Source organism: Sarcophilus harrisii, chromosome 5, assembly GCF_902635505.1.
Source record: "Sarcophilus harrisii chromosome 5, mSarHar1.11, whole genome shotgun sequence".
NCBI lineage: Eukaryota > Metazoa > Chordata > Mammalia > Dasyuromorphia > Dasyuridae > Sarcophilus > Sarcophilus harrisii.
Genome location: NC_045430.1, coordinates 152116631 through 152135609, shown reverse-complemented (window position 1 = coordinate 152135609; position 18979 = coordinate 152116631). Strand labels below are relative to the sequence as shown.

At 34.6% G+C, this 18979-nt stretch overlaps 1 protein-coding gene across 3 annotated transcripts in view; it reads left to right on the top strand.

The window, feature by feature from the left end:
• The window catches only part of LAMB4 (laminin subunit beta 4), a 138224-nt gene that overhangs the window by 105040 nt on the left and 14205 nt on the right, over positions 1-18979 (top strand). For 2 of the 3 annotated variants that reach the window (XM_023504778.2, XM_031938766.1), the window contains 4 exons: positions 6838-6982; positions 8122-8329; positions 14546-14675; positions 17482-17658. In XM_023504778.2, the coding sequence (XP_023360546.1) occupies positions 6838-6982; positions 8122-8329; positions 14546-14675; positions 17482-17658 (660 nt within the window). Of the gene's footprint in view, positions 1-6837; positions 6983-8121; positions 8330-14545; positions 14676-17481; positions 17659-18979 lie in introns of those variants that run through there. The other variant, XM_031938767.1, reaches the window with a different exon arrangement.

The following is an 18979-nucleotide window of genomic DNA, read 5'->3' as shown; positions in this document are numbered from 1 at the left end:
AGAAAAGCTTACAATCTAATGAGGAACTTATAAAAAATCAATTAGTGAGCATTTATAAAGTGATATGTAACATATTGGATAGATCACTGGACCTGGAATCAAGAAGATGCTTCATAAAGTTCTTTGCAAACCTTAAAGTGCCACAAAAATGTTTGTTGTTGTTATTGTTGTTTCTGCTAGACACCATGCTAGAAACAGATGATAGAGGCAACAGTAAAATAATTTTTGATTCCAGTATATGGTATTCTATTCAGGGAAGCAAAACAAGAAAAGGTCCTCCATTGTATCAATTAAAACTTTGGTAGAGAATTTATTGAAGGACATTATTATTATCAACACCATCATAATTTTTATACAGCTTTAAGGTTTTCAAAGTGCTTCAAATATATTTTTTGAACTACACAAAAATCTTGTGAGATGGATGCTATTATTCTTATTTTACAAATGAGGAAACTGGAGCTGAGAGAATTTTAAATCTTCCTCTGGCTACAAAGTTAATGCTTGGATTCAGATTTAATCTCAGATGTTCCTTAACTTCAGAGCCAGAGTTCCATAAAGAAGACAGGAAAAAGAAGGCATGCTATCTATACCAGAAAAGAGATTAACCACATTACAGAAAAATATAGTTTCATTAAATACCAATGTAAAAAGAAGTGAGAAGACTGCTGTGCCCTCACAGTGCAATGAATTCATGAAAGAATGGAGAAAGAACCCAATAATTTTCTGATATAATATATTTAAACCATTCAGAATGTCAAGGATCAGTTTGGCTTAAACTTCACGAAAACATAAAAGAGTGATTCAAGTTACTTTTTTGGTAACAATTTGTAATATATTATCAGAAATTTCAACATATTGGTACTGATACTAATTTGGAGCCATCCTATTTTTTCCTTCTAGCTTTATTTACAAAAGAACACAATTTTTTAACTTCTTGTTTTTCTTTACTTGGATTCTTTAATGGATTAGTGACCTTTGTATACTAATGGCCATTACATGCCATCTATCTCTCCTCATTCTATCCTAATTTCATCCATCTCCTTCCCTAAACAATCCCTAAAGGAGCTTCCTTTCCTTTAAAAACGTTTTTTTTTTTCCATTTCATAAGTACCAATGAAGCACTCACGCTATCTAGTTCTTATTCCTCCCTCTCTTTACATGACTAACCCACATTATTTTCTGAATACACATTTCCCAAATGATGTCTTCTGCATCACTTATTGTGAGTAAATCATTGTGTGGTCCAATCTACTTAAACAATATGATTCTTCATATTGCCCTTAGAGTCATCCATAATTTTGATTGTTCAGTGTTTGTGATATTCTGTGATTTAAAGCCATAACATCACCCAGTGAATATATTCGTCTTTAAGGGGGATGGTTGTATATGTCGGAAAGTCAGATTATTAAATATACAATGTAGTTTCCCAAACACAGTTCAATATACTGTCCTTTTCCTTACTCCATCCTCTAATCAGTTCATGAGTTATCTCCAATGATATCCAAACATATACAGTACAGACTGATGGTCTAACTCAATGATTCATAAACTGTGGAACAACAGGACTCTTTCAGGAAGTCCAGAGTCAAAACTATTTTCACATTAGTGGTAAGATATTATTTGCCTTTTAAAATATGCCTCCTTTTTTTCCAGTTACATATTTTTATGAAGCTGGATTTTCTTCATATATTTCAACTAAGCCACAATAAATTGAATGGCTAAGCTGATCTAAGAATCCAGATGTCTTCAATTAAGCTAGATCTCTAAAAGCATTGCAAAAAAAATAGGTAAAATAATCCTACTCTACACAATTTGTTTCAGAAAATATATTTTTCATTTAAAATATGCTATCTTTTAACATGAGTTTATAGTTACTTAAAAAAATAAATCTTTTTAAATGATATTTACAGTATGGCAAATATCAATTGATACAACCCATATTTCATCTAAACAACGAGGGCCTTAATAATTTTTTAGTTTGAAAAAGGTCTTGAGACCAAAAAGTTTGAGAATTACTTATATAACCTAGTGAGTTAACCACACAATTCTGTGTCATAATCTGGGCAATAAAAATTGTTTATCCACTTGGTTTTTCCTCTGTAATAAGAACAGTCTCTTCTGAGTGGCCAAGAACTTAACTGAGGAGAACCTATGGTATTCCAGGGCTCAATACAATCAATACAAAGTCATCCACCTATAGGAACATCTGGAGAAACCCATTTCCTTTTCCAGCTAAATTCTGTTCAGGATATCTTATGCACACACACACACACACACACACACACACAAATGATTAATAGTTTTATCAAGCATAAGCCTCCTTATTTTGTGCCTCATTTGATATTGATCTAAGGATCAGTGAATGAGGATATCTTGGTTGTTTCATTTATCAAGGATTCTTTTATGATCTTAACAAAAGCATGAGAGATTGTCTGTTAATCTTTGAAACTGATTTTCATATAATCAACAATAAATAATGGGATGTTAGGTTTGCCACATTTTTCAGTCATTTATGTGACCTTGAAAATCGTCTGTTGAAAATAATTTATAAAAAGGTGTTGTTCCCTCCTCCTTTTTTCAAGGAACCTGATTTTCAGAAAGATTTTATGGAGATAAGAAAGTAGAAAAATGAATTTTTTCAGTTGTCTCTATTGATAGCAGTAGCACTTGTGCCTTTTTTCATTCATTTATTATGGTCTTTCTTTGAATTTTCTTGAAAATTGATGCCTTAGAGCCTTTGAAATTATCGTGTTTCCAGCCCAGATTTAGTCAGATTTAGCCCCTCTTCCTAACTTTATCTTTTTACATGGCATTTCCACTTTCTCATCTAGAATATGAGAATATTTTTTCATTTTGTATTTATTTGTCCTCCATTTGATTTTATCTATTAATGATCTTGATGTTATCAGAATTTAGCAGAGTATCTCATAAAGCTCTTCTGAGGAATCTTTCCCTTACACATATACATACTGCTTTTCTCTATTTTATGATTACTTATAATCTTCCATTATAAGCTAACTGTTGAAAATTGATATTTAAAATCATAATAACGTTGAGTTTTTCTTATTTTCATTTAAACTTGATCTTTAACTGTTTTATGCTAAAACTATCCCTTTCTTAAAAAAATATTATGTGGATATAGGCTTAACAAACTTTGACTTTTATCTCACAAAACTAACCTTTGTTATTTCTTTTGTGTCAAATAATTTGCTTTAAATGATAATCCATAAAGATCATTAACAAAATTTAGTTTCAATGTAACAGAATTGTAGTGTTGAAGGAGAAAAATGGGGGGAAAGCTATCTGACTGATAGAAATGTTTTATCTTCTGCTTGATTAGGAAGGAAAATGGACAATTTTAAAATGAAAATGGGAGAATGACTTAGAAACCCATAATGACAGGCATCAGATGACTGAAAAATGAAACCATTCAACAATTTATTTTGCTATACAATAGAGTACCCACTAGGCTACACTACTGAATTTCTTTTCCACTATCTTTAGTTCTATCACTCATACTTTTATGATTGATACCTAAATTCTTTATACTGTCCTTTAGAATGAGAAACTAGGGAATTTAGGAAAATATTCCCCCAGAAAAGATAAAATTAAGACACATTTTTGCTCACTCTTCCTTTAAAATTCCTTTCTCTCTTCCTTTAAAATTCACCACTGGCCATAACTTAAACTGTGTTGAACTTAAAAAAAAATATAAAAAGCAAAAACAAAAAGCTACAAAAATGAAAAAAAAAAAAACTAAAGCCTTTTTTTCGAATTATATCCAGGTTAAGGGTGATGTTCCAACTATAATTAGCCCCACTTATGTTGACACTGATTTACGTGATTACATCCAACTTAATGGCAGCATTGTTCTATTCCAACCCAGTTTTGTTTCCATGTATCATAGAGAAAAGCACAAGAATGTCAGTCGAAAGTCACACGTTTAAAGATTAGAATCTTATTTTCCAGACTACAAGCCTTTTACAATTAATTTCAAATCTAAGTGTACCAAATATTTGTAATTTATTTCTGCAGCTCACTCCCAGATAAAATCATTTACTAAAAAGTTGAATGTTTTCTTTTTCACTTTGAAATACTGTGTATTAGTAGAATTTGAGGGATTAGTCAAGTTAAACAGAGGGGTCACTGCAGCAGAAACGATACTGTAGTTGGAATCAGGAAACTTGTGTCTAGCTCTGGGATTGACTAGCTATGTAACGTTAGACTAGTCATTTAAACTCTCTAGGCTAAGTTCCCACATCTGTAAAGTGAGGAAGTTTGACAAGATGACTTCTAAGGTACTTTGGGGGTCTAAAATTTTTCCTATAGTCTAGGCTTTTAGTAAAATTAAATAAAAATTCTTCAACATATTATTCATAGTGACAATTATAAATACAACCAATTATTTTCTACTAAGACTTGGATCATTATCGTTTATTCCTTTTAGTCATGTATGACTCTTCATGGTCCCATTTAGTCTTTTCTTGGCAAAGATAATAGGGTGATTTGCCTCTTCTCTGGATCAAACAGATGAGGAAACTGAGGCAAATAGGATTAAGTACTTTGTCCAATGTCACACAGCTAGTAAGTGCTTGAATTTGGATCTTCCTGACTCCAGAGTGACAGACCTGTCACTCTATTCATTGCATTACTTGTTGTTCATCTTGGATAAAGTTTTGTAAAAACAAAAATATCATTCTATCTCTATATCAAATCAGTTGCTAACTCATATTGATAGTTCCTATGTAATAACTCTTGCATACATTTCTCCTCTCTATTTGTATATCCTCTCTTCTGGAGTGGGACTCTATTGCTTTTCATCTGAAATATTGTCATAGCCTTCCAACTTGATCCAGTCTCCTGTCTCTCCCCTCTCCATTCCATCCTCCACACAGCTGTCAAAGTAATATTCCTAAAACAGATTACAACATGTCACTCATGCCAATCAAGACACTTTATTGGTTCCCTATTGTCTCCAGAATAAAACCCTTTGTTTGGCAAAGCTCTCTTCAATTGAGCTCCAAACAAACTTCCAGAATTTTTCTTATAGCTTCACCCAAAATGTCCCTACCCATTCCAGTCAAACTGACCTGCTGACTTTTCCCAAGACACATTGCTCTATCAATAGCATCTGTATTGTCTACCATGCATGCCTGATTAATACATGTTCTCTCCTAAACTCCCCATTTTTAAATCTTGAACTCAAACTCAGCTCGGATATCACCTTCTACATGAGAGCTTCCTAAGTTCCTTGAATCACTCCCACCAGTTATGAACATTTTCTTCTTTTTTTTTTGGTATGATTTCACTTATGTATTTGTTGTATCTTCTCTCACACACCCCCAGTACAATTAAACTCCTTGAGGGTTAGGTCTGTTTCATATTTTGTTTGTTTATCTGTAGTGCCTTGCCCATAGCAGAAGCTCATAAATGTCAGATTGAACTGACTTTATTTTCATTTCTTAGAAAAGACAATCTATGTTAAATTGGTATTTTTTTCAATATTGGTTTTGATCATGGAAACATAAACCTAGATCTGAAATGTGTTTCAAAGATAATGTTTCCACAGTACAATAATACATTATAGTGAAAATTGATCATGATTATTTTTTAGTAATAATTTTAAAAAGTTAAACAACAAATACTTGTTAAGAATCTAATTGTTCAAGGATAGTCTACTTCTCAGATCTGTGTATGTCCAAAGGGTTATCAAACTATGTATACCTTTGATCCAGCAGTGTTTCTACTGGGCCTATCTCCCAAAGAAATCTTAAAGGAGGGAAAGGGACCCACATGTGCAAAAATGTTTGTGGCAGCCCTCTTTGTAGTGGCTAGAAACTGGAAATTGAGAGAATGCCCATCAACTGGAGAATGGTTGAATAAATTATTGCATATGAATGTTATGGAACATTATTGTTCTGTAAGAAATGACCAACAGGATGATTTCAGAGAGACTTGGAAAGACATGAACTGATGTTAAATGAAGTGAGCAGAACCAGGAAATCATTGTACACAGCAACAACAAGATTATGTGGTGATCAGCTGTGATGGATATGATTCTTTTCAACAACAAGGTGATTTGTGATATTGTGATATTTGTGATCACAATAGATTTGTGATGATGAGAGCCATATGTACACAGAGAGAGGACTGTAAGGACTAAATATGGATCACAATATAGTATTTTCACCTTTTTGTTGTTGTTTGCTTGCATTTTGTTTTCTTTCTCAGTTTTTTTTTCCTTTTTGATCTGATTTTCTTGTGCAGCATGATAATTGTGGAAATATGTATAGAAGAATGGCACATATTTAACATATATTGGATTACTTGCTATCTAGGGGAGAGGGTGGGATGAAGGAGAAAAATGTGGAACACAAAATTTTCCAAGGATAAATGTTGAAAACTATCTTTGCACATATTTTGAAAATAAAAAAACTATTGTTTTTTAAAAATTGAAAAAATAAATTAAAAAATAATCTAAATGTTCATAATTTTGTACCAGGCAGGTTTGATTATAGCCTCAGAAATTTAAGTCATTTAACTTTTCTCAGCCTCAGTTTCTTCATATGTAAGATAAGATCATTAAGATCAAATGAGATATGTAAAATGCCTTGTGAACCTTAAAGTCCTATATAAATATTAGCTAATATTATTAGTACTCTAGATACAAAGAAGAAAAACAACACAGTCCCTGCCCTAATGGGACTACTAAAATGTGACTACTCAGCTTTCTACTTTGTCCTTAATGAGTGATTTTATTCTGTTCAACAAAACTGCTGAGCTCAGCAATTGTATTTTTCTTTTCTCTCACTGTGTACTTTTAAAATCTCTTTCCAGATAAGAAACATAACAAAACTAACTCAACTTACTAAGACCAAAGCCTTGCAGCTAACTGAGAAGCTAGAGAGTATGAAAGACCAAATAGAGCCAGAAGAACAGAGGATAAAAGCCCTCATCCACAAAGCAAAGGACTTTTTGCTAGGTAAGTGATCTGTGAAAAGAGTGTGCTTGCTGCTGGTGGTTTCTCATCTCAATTTCATTTTTATTATCCAACTGCTTTTGCTTCATAAGAAAAGCAAATTTATATTAGTTAGAAATTACACATGTAGTTCAAGGACAGGAAATGGCCTGTCATGTGTAATCTTGAAATAATAAACTCTTGTTCACTCAAGGGACCTTACAACTCATCTAGTTTCACCCCTTCGTTTTTACAGACGAAGAAATCAAGGGCCATGGAGGTTAAATTGTTTGTTCAAGGTCATACAGCTTTCCATTTAGAATATTCTCAAAATGTTAAATTCTGTGCTCTTATTTATGGTTCTTTGAGTAAGCATAATTCACTAATAAATCCTAGAATGTAACATACAACCCACACAAATGAACTCAATGTCTCAAGCTTACTTAGTTAAAAAAAATGTTTTATATTTTAAAAGAGGAAATTTCCTTGAGTTCAGTCAATGAAATCTACTATTTGGGCTTCAGCAATTTATACCACAATTAAAGGATAATGTTTTCCATAATAACAAAATAGAGATTAATCTCATTTCACTTTGATCAGTATGAAAGCACATAAATACTAGATAAAATATAAGCTCTTGAAAAAGAATGTAAGTTCTTTGAGGGCGGAGACCATTTTTTGTAACCTCCATATCTGGCACATTGCCTAAAATGAAGGAGGCATTCGGTAAGTGCTTGTTATATTGAATTGAATGATTACTGCTATAGAAATAAACGGGCAATTCTTAAACTTTCTTCATGGTGGAAAAAAAAACCCTTCTTTTCTTAGTTTTTTGGCATAGTTTTATAAGCGATGAAGGGGACCCAATTGTCTCATTATTCACAGGGTAGAAAGTCAAAGTGATTGAACAGTAACAGGGATATAATCAGAACCACCATTCTGAGTGCTCTGTCTACCTGTCTAGTTCATTGGGTCACATGGTCTAATTTGTGATTGGATCACAATATTATCACAGTGAAGTGGGCAAATAGTGGGGACTTAATAAATGTTTATTGTTTTGGCTTAAATATCCTTAAGAGACTCTGAGTTTGGTAAAAAGAAAGCAAGGAAAAAAGAAAAAGAAAAGAAAATCCCCCTTAACTATGTTTGCATTCTTATTTAAGATGAGAACGTTCCACCGGAAGACATAGAAAAGGTTGCAAATCATGTCCTTGATCTCAACCTTCCAATAACTTCACAAAATCTAACTAAAGAGCTTGACAAAATAGATTTGCTTATGAAACTCTGTGAGGACGACCAAGCATCAGGGAGCAGCTTAAAACTAAAAGTCACAGAAACACAGACGCTTTTAGAGAAATCTAAAGATGCCGAGTAAGTATTTTTTTAGTAAAGTTCTCCCATTGTTCTTAAGGAATCATGGAATTGGCAGGGGCCTTCAGAAGCCTTTAAGTTCAGCCTAAATCTTGAGAGGAAATCCCCTCCACAATATCCCTCACACTGTCTGTTTGAAGAATTCCAGTAACAGGAAATTTACTACCTAACAAGGCACTCTGAGTCGCTGCTGTTAGGGAGTTTTCCTTTACAATAACATTAAATCTGCATCTTTGCAATTCCCACATCTTGCACCCATTTCTGTCCTCTTGTGGTTAAACAAAACTAATTTATCTTCCACATGATAAATCTCCAAATACTTGAAAATAAAGGTTACCCCTCAGACTTCTCTTTTTCAACCTAAATAGCCCTAATTTCTCCAAGTGACCTTTAAATGGCCTGGTTTGTAGTGTTCCTCTCCCACCAACATCTCCCTAATAGGGAATTTTCTTATAAGCAATTGGAAAAGTGTTGGCCAAAGGGCATCATGAAATCTAAATGGAGTTAGAAGTACAGCATCCAGAGCTGCATAATGAATGCCAAGTTCTTGAACAAGGTGACTCAATATCCCAGACGATAATAATAAGACAGAGCAGGGAAGCTTGTTTCCTGTTTTCATTAGTGACTTGGTTCCTTTCTAATGGTCTATTACCTCCTTATACTACATCAGACTATGAACAATTTAACCAGCTCTGAATTTCCTTTGTCCTTGCTGACTTAGCCAAGCAAAAAGGAACCTCCATCCTGTTGTTTTTATAACCATGGGAAACTGTGGCTCACTACACAAGCACCATCAGGTGATATGGATGACTACATTATCAATGACAAGATTAAAAGCAAACATTTATTGAGCATCTACTATATAAATAAACTTTTATTACAATTTTATTGGAACTCAATTGAAGATCTAACTGCTTTATGCCATACTGGTTTATATTAACATAAAAAAACAGTGTAATTAGAGATGAAATGAGCAATGAAAATAGCCTGGAAGGGATTTAGGGAGGTTGAACAAAAAGGGCATAGAAAGGACAAAATTTCATGTAGTTCAATGTGTTACACCTAGTATAACACTCAACTATTGTTGAGTGAGTGCCTATTGAACTGAAGAGAAAATTATTGGAATGTGTACAGGAGGAAATTTTAGAGGTTAGAGGAGAAGAGGGGAAATTTATTTTGGAGAGAGATTCTGCAATATAGAAAAATAGGGCAATTATGGTATATGGAGCAGTTCCTGAAGCCTGAATTGAATTTTATCTTTACCTATTTTCCCTGTTGTTGTTGTTGTTCAATGTTTACAGTCATGTCCAATTCTTCCTGATCCCATCTGGGGTTTTCTTGGCAAAGACACTGCATTGATTTGCCATTTCCTTTTCCAGCTCATTTTACATTTGAGGAAACTGAGATAAACAGGATTAAGTGACTTGTTCAGGATTACACAGCTATAAGTGTCTGAGGCCATATTTGAAGATGAGGAAGATGAGGCCCTAAGTTCAAGACCTTCTAAGTTCCCTAAAATTTGCTTCAAAAATCAGGTTTAAGCATCATTTTTTGTTTAAAACTTTGTCCACTCCCCCAAATGCTGGGGTGTTCCCTCCCAGAATTACTTTTTGCCATTTTCTAGAGATTTTATATATACTTACGTATGGTGATTTGTAAGATTTGTATACCTAGATGAGTTGTCTAACTGTAGTTCAAAAGAGGTGCATTTGCATGATATCTGGAAAGTAGGTACAAGTAAGCCTCTCAAGTACCACTAATCTGAGCATTCTTTCATCCTTTCTCCAGTGATATTGGACCAAAATTATACCTCTCTACACCCCACCCCCAACAAACACTTAAGATTGCTGGTCTGTGGATACAAAAAATTCAAAACTAAACAAACAAGCCAAAAAAATCATCCTCCTTGATCTCCCTTACAGGAATGGCTGCTCCAAGCTTATACCCACCAATTTGGCCCCTTGCCTCTAATGCTCATTACACAAAAGATCATCACATATAATGAATAGTGAGTAAACCTATTTACCCAAGCAAATAGAAATTGGAAAATTTATAGAGATTATAATAGAAAATGCACCGAATGAAAGCGTTCTTTTAATGAGAAGGAGATGAGATCTCACATCAACCAAGAAAGAGGCCCTGATCTCATCAAAGAAAAAATTCTCCAAGGTCTGCAGAAAGGCTATTAGAAATCAGGAGATATATTCAAGACCATCTTTCCTACTCATCTGCAGCTTCTGTTTTGCTGTCTCCACATATCTAAAATCAGTCCCCAAATTAATATGATACCACACATGAACTCTGAAGAATAAGGAATATCCCGTCTCCCTAAAATTCTCATACTAAAGCTTGACTTTATTCAGATGCCTCATTGAAACAACATTTTCTCCAAGAATTAGGAAATTCAATTCTCATGCTAAATACTACAGACTTAGTTGGAAGCCCCAGATTGTGAATATATCTATATCTACACATACACACACACACTCTCTCTCACACACACACAGATTGCATCTCTCTCATTAAAATGGAAATTTCTTGAGGACCAGAATTGTTTTTGTATTTCCTATATTTAGCATAATCACTGACACTTAATAAATACTTATTCACTGACTGAATAACCTTCAATACAAGGCCATGTTTGATTTCTGCATATACACCATCAGCAACTGTTGCCAGCTTCCATATCTCAGAATTACCATGTGGATATTTAGTATTTATTTGTAGACATATAAGTTGCTTCCCCCAGTAGAATGTAAGCAGGAATCATTTAATTTCCCCCTCACTTAACACAGGTCCTGGCATATAGCAAGTAGTTAAACACTTTTTGACTCTGTGATGGATTAAAATTGAATTGAAATTTTTCTGATTTTTATCTGGGTACAAAAATATCTAGTTATGCTAACAAAAATGTTCTCATTTTCTGCTAAAGTTTTAGTATTTTTCTTCTTCATATAACTTTAAATGCTCAGTTCTAAATATCCCATATATATTGATTGAGATGAGATCACTAAGTGAGAGACAGACCAACAACTAAACAGACTGGTATCACTTGAAATGCTTTTCATTTTAACCTCTGACTAGGCTGCTGAAAGGATGGAATTTCAGTCAGGCTCAAATAAACCTGAATAAACACAGCTTTAAAATACCCAACCTTAAAAACACTCTTTCTCTCTGTGAAACCTCTTGACTCCTCACCCCCAACCTCCATTCCATTAAGGATTTGTTAACATTGCTGTTTAAAGTTTTAGGAATTAGGGAACTTGAATCAGATGATGATGATCATATTGCATTTTATAAAGTAGACAGTAATAACAGTTGGCATTTATATAGTATTCCAGTTTATTTTCTCTTTTGATCCTCATGAAAATCAATCAGTAGCCATTAAGTACCCACTTTGTGCCAGGCACTATGCTGAACACTGGAAATAACAAAGACAAAAATTAAACACTTTTCCCCCCAAAGATTTGCATTTTATTGGGGAAAATGAGATGTGTAACAAGGGACTGATCAATGAGAATCCAATTCCCAATTCCCAGGAGTGGGCAGTATGTGCTGACTGATAAAATCTCCCACCAGATATTTAAAGCAGCTAGTTGTTGCAGTGGAGAGAAAGCCAGGCCTGGAGTCAGGAAGATTCATCTTGAGTGAATTCAAATCTGATCTTAGATACTTATTAGCTGTGAGACCCTGGGTACTTAACTCTGTTTGCCTAAATTCCCTCATCTATTAAATAAGCTAGAGAAGCAAATGGCAAAACACTCTAGTATCTTTGCCAAGAAAATTCTAAATGGAGCCATAAATAGTTTGAAACGACTAAACAACACATGGATGTTTGGTGAACCTGCTTCTGGGAATGTGTAACAGAAATCCCTGCTCTCTACTTCAGGGCTAATGTAGATGTTTTATGACTGTTTCCTGCCCTTGGCCCACTGCAGGTCATCCTTTTCATTTATACAGAGCCAAAGAAGAAAGATAAATTTTGGCTAATTAGTATCTAGCTCAGTTGCCAATCAAAACGCTCCTCTTCACCACATAGTAAGAGAACAAGAAGCAGTCATTTACAGGCTGATTCAACATCCCTGTGGGAGACTGAATCAGAAAGTACACACTGTCCATTTTCCTAATATGGAGGAACTGAACGTAGGATTCTGTCAGTGTTGGCAATTCACAGTGAAGAAACCCCCTTTGCCAGTGAAGATCAGTAACAGTTTTGCAGCTTAGAGTATTAGTCACCTAGGGATAATGAAGAGATAAATGATCTGCTCAGGATCACATAGCCAGTATGGGTCAGAAAAGGGACTTGAATCCAACTTCTTAATGATGGGGCCAGTTGTCTGTCCACTATGCTTTGCTTTTTCTATTTAAAAAAGAAATACAAAATAAATGTAAGGCTATTTTGGAGGTGTAGGCAGGCACTAGAACCAGGGGTGTATATGGAATGGAGGGGAAGGAGGTAAGTAAAGGACATATTATTTCCATTTTATGGACGTGAAAAATGGAACAATTTAAATGAATTTCCAAATTTTCAACATATGACAGATTTTTTTAATGAGATATGTATCTTTAATTTCTACTCTCATGTCCTATGTTCTCACTTTGGGTCTGAGTCTGTTATTTCATTGGTATATAGAATTCTCCCTGAAGAAAGACCAACCTCCAATACAGATCAAAACCTGTTCTATAAATTATAATATTTTATTTCTACAAATATTGCAAGGTTAGTTTTCAACATTCACCTTTGTAAAATCTTGTGTTCTAAATTTTTCTCCCTTTCTCCCTCCCTCCCCTCTCCCCAAGACAGTAAGCAATCCAATATAAATTAAGCATCCAGTTCTTCTAAACATATTTCCATAATTGTCAGGGGAAAATAACATGAGAAAGAAAAAAAAACTAGAAAAGAAACAACAATAGAAAAAAAGGTGAAAATACTATGCTTTGATCCACATTCAGTCTCTGGTTCTCTCTTTCAGTGCTGAAATTGCTTTGAATCACTTCATTGTTGAAATGAGCCAAGTCCATCATATTTAATGAACACATAATGCTGTTGTTATTGTGTACTCTTGTTTCTGTTCACGTTACACAGCATCAGTTCATGTAAGTCTTTATAAGCTTCTCTGAAATCAGCCTGCTCATAATTTCTTATAGACAATAAACTTTCGTTACTTTCGTATACCATAACTTATTCAGCCATTCTCCAACTGATGGGCATCCACTCAATTTCCAGTTTCTTGTCACTACAAAAGGGCTGCCACAAACCTTTTTGCATATGTGGGTCCTTTTTTTTCTTTTATGATTCTTTGGGATATAGACTCAGTAGAGACATTGCTAGATCAAAGGGTATGCACAGTCTCATAGCACTTTGAGTTATGTATTTCCTAATTGTTCTACAAAAAGATTGGAATCAGTTCACAATTCCACCAACAATGTATTAATGTCCCAGTTTTTCCATACCCTCCAACATTTATCATTATCTTTTCCTATAATCTTAGCCAATCTGAGAGGTGGTATCTAAGAGTTGTCTTAATTGCTAGTTATAATCTTAAAGTGATGTGGGATCTAAGAAAGTAAGAGAGTCATGTATGGTCACACTGACTTGCCAGCGTATGCCCTAATCAGAATCTGAACCCAAAGGCAGCAAGGTAGTAAAAAGAGTAAATACTCTCAGTATGGATTCAGGACAACCTGAGGTTAAATCTGGCCTTGGACACTTACTAGTTGTGTGACCGTAGGTATTTCACTTAACTTCCATTTTCTTCAGTTTCCTAAGCTAAAAAAAAAAATGGAGATAATGATTGTACCATTTAAGGTAATTGTGAGGATCAAATGAGATAATACTTATAATGTGCTTAGTACAGTGCCTAGCACATAGCAAATGCTTAATGAGTGTCAATTCCTTTCCCCTTCTGCTTCTCACCTGGCTATGGAGTCAGTTCTCTATCCACAACACTACTCTGTCCTTAATATTTATACTATATGTGTATATGCATCATATGCTTTTATATGTATATGTGTGTATGTATCTAGGTTTTGTCATAAATATCTAGCTTTTAAAACATAGACACTTTTATCATTTTTCTTTACTTAAAAATAATCTAAATATACTTTTTAACCAATTCATTCATGTTTTTGGTTAAATGAAATGGGAATCAGGATGAATCAAAATATCAGAGTTTTAGATTGGCTTGAATCTGATATTTTATTCTCTTGATGTAGGGAAACTGTGAACACCCTGGAAGAAATGCTGAAAAACTTGAAAGGTGCTGAAAGCATCCAAAGACAAACAAACTCTGTTGTTAAACAGCTGACTGATGAGATACAAAAAATGGAAATGACGATACTGAAGGTATTTTGCATTTACTTTGAAACTGTCCTGAATTCTCGTATGGGATGATAACGTGAATAGAATACAATGACAATGCAGTACTAACTCTCTCACTTGATACTCACAGTATTAGAAGGCAGGCCCAACACTTATACAAATAAAGAAATTCCATTTCTAGCTGGATTAAGTGATCACTGGATCAGGATAGTACATCATCATCAGTTGATAAGTTCACTAGGTGGTGATGTAGCCAAGGCAACGCTTAAAACTTTAGAAAAATTTAAAATGTTTCATGTTCCTCTGGTTTTTTTGTCTTCTGTAATAATCAGAATGGAAGGAAAAGGAGGAAAGACTGGGTGTCCAGTTTTAAACTATCTGTACACATTATTTTAATTAATATAAATATAAGACCTCGGCCCAGTGGCCAACAAGTAGACACGCTTCTGAAGGAATTGAATCCTATCTATCTTGCTAGACAGCATGGTATGGTAGGAAAAGAACACTGATTGGAATCAGAGACTGAATTGAAATCCACCTCTATATTTGCAACTTTTCTCACCTTAGACAAACCTCCCAACAACTCAGTTTCTTTACCTGTAAAATAAAAGAGTTGGACTTAATGGACTCTAAAGATTTGCTCTAGAGATTGGGAAAAACTTCTTGCAGGAGATAAATTTTTTCTGAAACTTGAAAGAAGCCACAGAAATTAAGAGAGGGAGACGAGAAGGGAGGGAATTTCAGGAATGAGAACAACAAATGAAGATGCCCAAAGGCAAGAGATGAAGTGTCTAGTCTGAGCAATTGAAAGGGAATTGATCAGATTCAGGAAAAACAAACAAACAAAAAAGAAAAATGACCTATATGTACAAAAAATATTCATAGAAGCTCTCTTCTCAGGACAAAAAGAAATTGGAAATTGAGAGGATGCCCTTTAATTGGGGATTGGCTTAATAAACTTTGGTATATGTGTTGGTGATGGAATATTATCATTCTCTGGGAAATGATAAACAGTATGTTCTCAGGAAAAAAAAATACTGGAAAGTCTTCCATGAACAAAGTGAAATATGCTGTATGTAAAGTAATAGCAATGTTCTGGGATGACCAGCTGTAAATGATTTTGCTATTCTCAGTAGTACAATCATTCACAACTATTCTGAAGGACTTATGATGAGAAATCCTATCCATACCCAGAGGAGGAAATGATTGTGTCTGAATAGAGATTGCAGCATTCTCTTTCTCTAGCTCCCTCTTTCTTTTTAACTTAATTTTTCTTGAGGGTTTTTATTTTCATTAGGGTGGGAATATTTTTCATACCTTGACTTATAGAAATGTTTTGTATAGCTTCACATTAATTGTGCTTTCTTAATTGTGGATGGGGATGGGGGCTGAACCTAGCACTCAAAAATCTGAGAAATAAATTTAAAAATAATTGTTCTGAATATAAGACGTTTGTAATCTAATGGGGGGGAAGACAATACACAAAAGAAAGTTGGAATGTGATCAAAGGAGAGGTATCTCACTGGAGGACATGGTGCAAAAGCCAAAGAAGTCTAAAATGAGTGCAATGTGGTGGTAAATGAGAAGATACCTGAAGGGAAAGTATCCATTTTACTAATTTCACACCTATTTTTTCCAAGTTTCCATCTTAGAGCATTTCAACTTATAAGATTAATCCTGGGCTGTTGCTCTGACCCTCAACTTAATTACATTAGGATGATAAAGGACCTTGAGATTGAGCTATGTGAGGATTGATTAAAGTCAGTGAGAATATTTAGCCTGGAGAATATAAGACTTAGCTGGAACTTACTAGCAATCCTCAATTATGTGAATGCCTTGATGCAAGCAAAGACTTGTTCAGCATGACTCTAGGACATATAATTAGAAGCCACAGGTAGAAATGGCAGAGAAGTAGATTAGATTCGTAACAATCAGAGCTAACCCAAAGTGCAATGGGCTGCCTTAGGAAGTGGTGGGTATTTCTTATTCCACCTTCACTAGAGATTCCCCTTGTCAAGTACATTTATAGTGGAGCTTCTTCAGGTTCATAGACTTGAGCTTTCTAAGACCCCTTTCAAGTTTGAGATCCTGGGATATCAAGTTTTATTCTTTATTGCCAAGGTCAAGGAACTCTTCATAAGGAGATCAGGCTATTCCAGGTGAATTATTTTTCTGGTCCTTGGAAATCCGATACTGTTTTATTCAGTCAACAAAAAAATCGAATGCAAAGTGGGAAGAAATGAAAATGTCTTATTTTTTCATTCTGTACCATCTTTGAGATAGCTAGGTGGCACAATGAATAGAATGCTACCCGAACGCTCATCTTCTTGAGTTCAAATCCAGCCTCTAACATTTGCTAGCTGTGTGATTCTGAGAAAGTCACTTAACTTTGTTTGCTTTAGTTTCCTCATCTATAAAATGAGCTGCAGAAGAAAATGGCAGACCCCTCCAGTATCTTTGCCAAGAAAACTTTAAATGGGGTCAGAGAACCTTAGTTCAAATCCTAACTACTACTTATTAGTGATCTTAAATAAGTAATTTAACCTTTCAAAGCTTCAGTTTCCCCATTTACAAAATGAAGAATTTAGACTAGATAACTAAGAAATTATTTTCCTCCTTTAGATATCTGACCCATTTGGAGGAAAATCTTTCAGAGTATACTGCAGGACTCTATTCTTAATGATGCACAAAATTATTTTACAGTAATATGCTTTTTCTCATTCTTGAAAGATTTGGGAATCAGGGTAATAAGCTTGCTGCCTCAGATTCCAATTGTTTCACATGACACAAATAAGAGTTTTTGCCTTTCTAATCTCTTCCTAAAAAATAGGCTGAAAATTTCACCAATAAGACAGAAGGTGAGCTGGAACACATATCAAGCCAACAGTCTACACTAGAAGATGAAATCTCTAACCTGCAAACCAAGATACTAAGGACTCGAGACCAGGCTTTCAGTGTGAAAGCCCAGGCAGAATCAGCTCAGGATCAAGCTAATATCACTGAGAAGGTTAGTTTTAGTCCTTCAAGAGCTAATCAAAGAAAAGGAGCAGTTCCTATTAAATAACATCTTCCTGAAAATTGACAAGTGGCCTGACATAGAATGAGCGCTTAATTAAATTATTGACTGAGCCTTGTTCTATATCTTTAATCCCAATTTTTTCCTTGTTGTTTTATTAACCTATATTTTAGCACTATCCTTGAACTTTAAATTTTAGGATCAGTGTTTGCAGACAAACAGTATGTTCCCAGCTGACCCTCAGAAGTATGTGTGTGCATATGTGAGTGTGTCTGGTGTGTGTATTCGCGTGCGCACCTATATGTGTTGAGGGGGGAATTAAGAGAGGGAGGGATAACAACAGAGATGGGGAAAAGTTTGAATACTCAGAAATAATCTGTGGACATCATAATCCTCCAGCTGAATCCCATCAAGGAACTTCCTCTTTCACTCCCTCAAACTTGAAGGAAGGAAAGAAGGAAATAAGCATTTATTAAGTGCCTACCTACTATGTGGCAGGTACCATCCCTGAACTTCATCCTTGACCCAGAGCCATCAATCCTTCTGATATTTTAGAACATAACCTTTACATACATTCCCTATTTCAAATCCTTTTTGAGCTTCCAAATTCAAATGAAGGTCTTCATTTAGGTAGCATCCCATTTTCAAAATAAAATCCCAAATTCTCACCTTGGACATTATTCTAATGTTTATTTCTAATAATTCTAATAACTATAATATAGTTACAGTGCCCATCCAGCTTATAGTAGGCACTTAATAAATGTTTATTGACTGGCTGACACAATACAGAAACAAAACAATGCAGGAGACAGTCACATGTCCAAAAGATGCAGATCTAGACATGAAATCAGGAGTAGAGTTACTGTTTAATTAAGCAGATGTGGAAAATTAGCCATTAAAACAAGCTTTGGCAGGTTGAATGACCCAGGAAAGCCATTCCTTATGGGAGCCAATTTCCTTAAAAGCCCATTTTCTCCTCTTTGTATTGTTTCATTTTCTTCAAAGACAATCATCCCCATGTAAATATAGCTCTTTTAAGCCACATTTTTTTAAATATGAAATTCTGATCTATAGCCACGAGCTTTAAGTTCCTGATGCCCAGGTAAACTTTTTTTTCTGACTTCAAGATACTCTCTAAGATTTTCTGTGAAAATATAAAGATTTAAAAGTGGAGGTTCTTTTCCCTCTGACTTTTGTTCCATTCATTCACTGAACAAATATTAATTGACAGTTTTCTGTGTGCCTATTACGATACTAGAAAAACTAGATAGCACAATAGACAGTGCTGGGCCTGGAGTCAAAAGGCTCATCT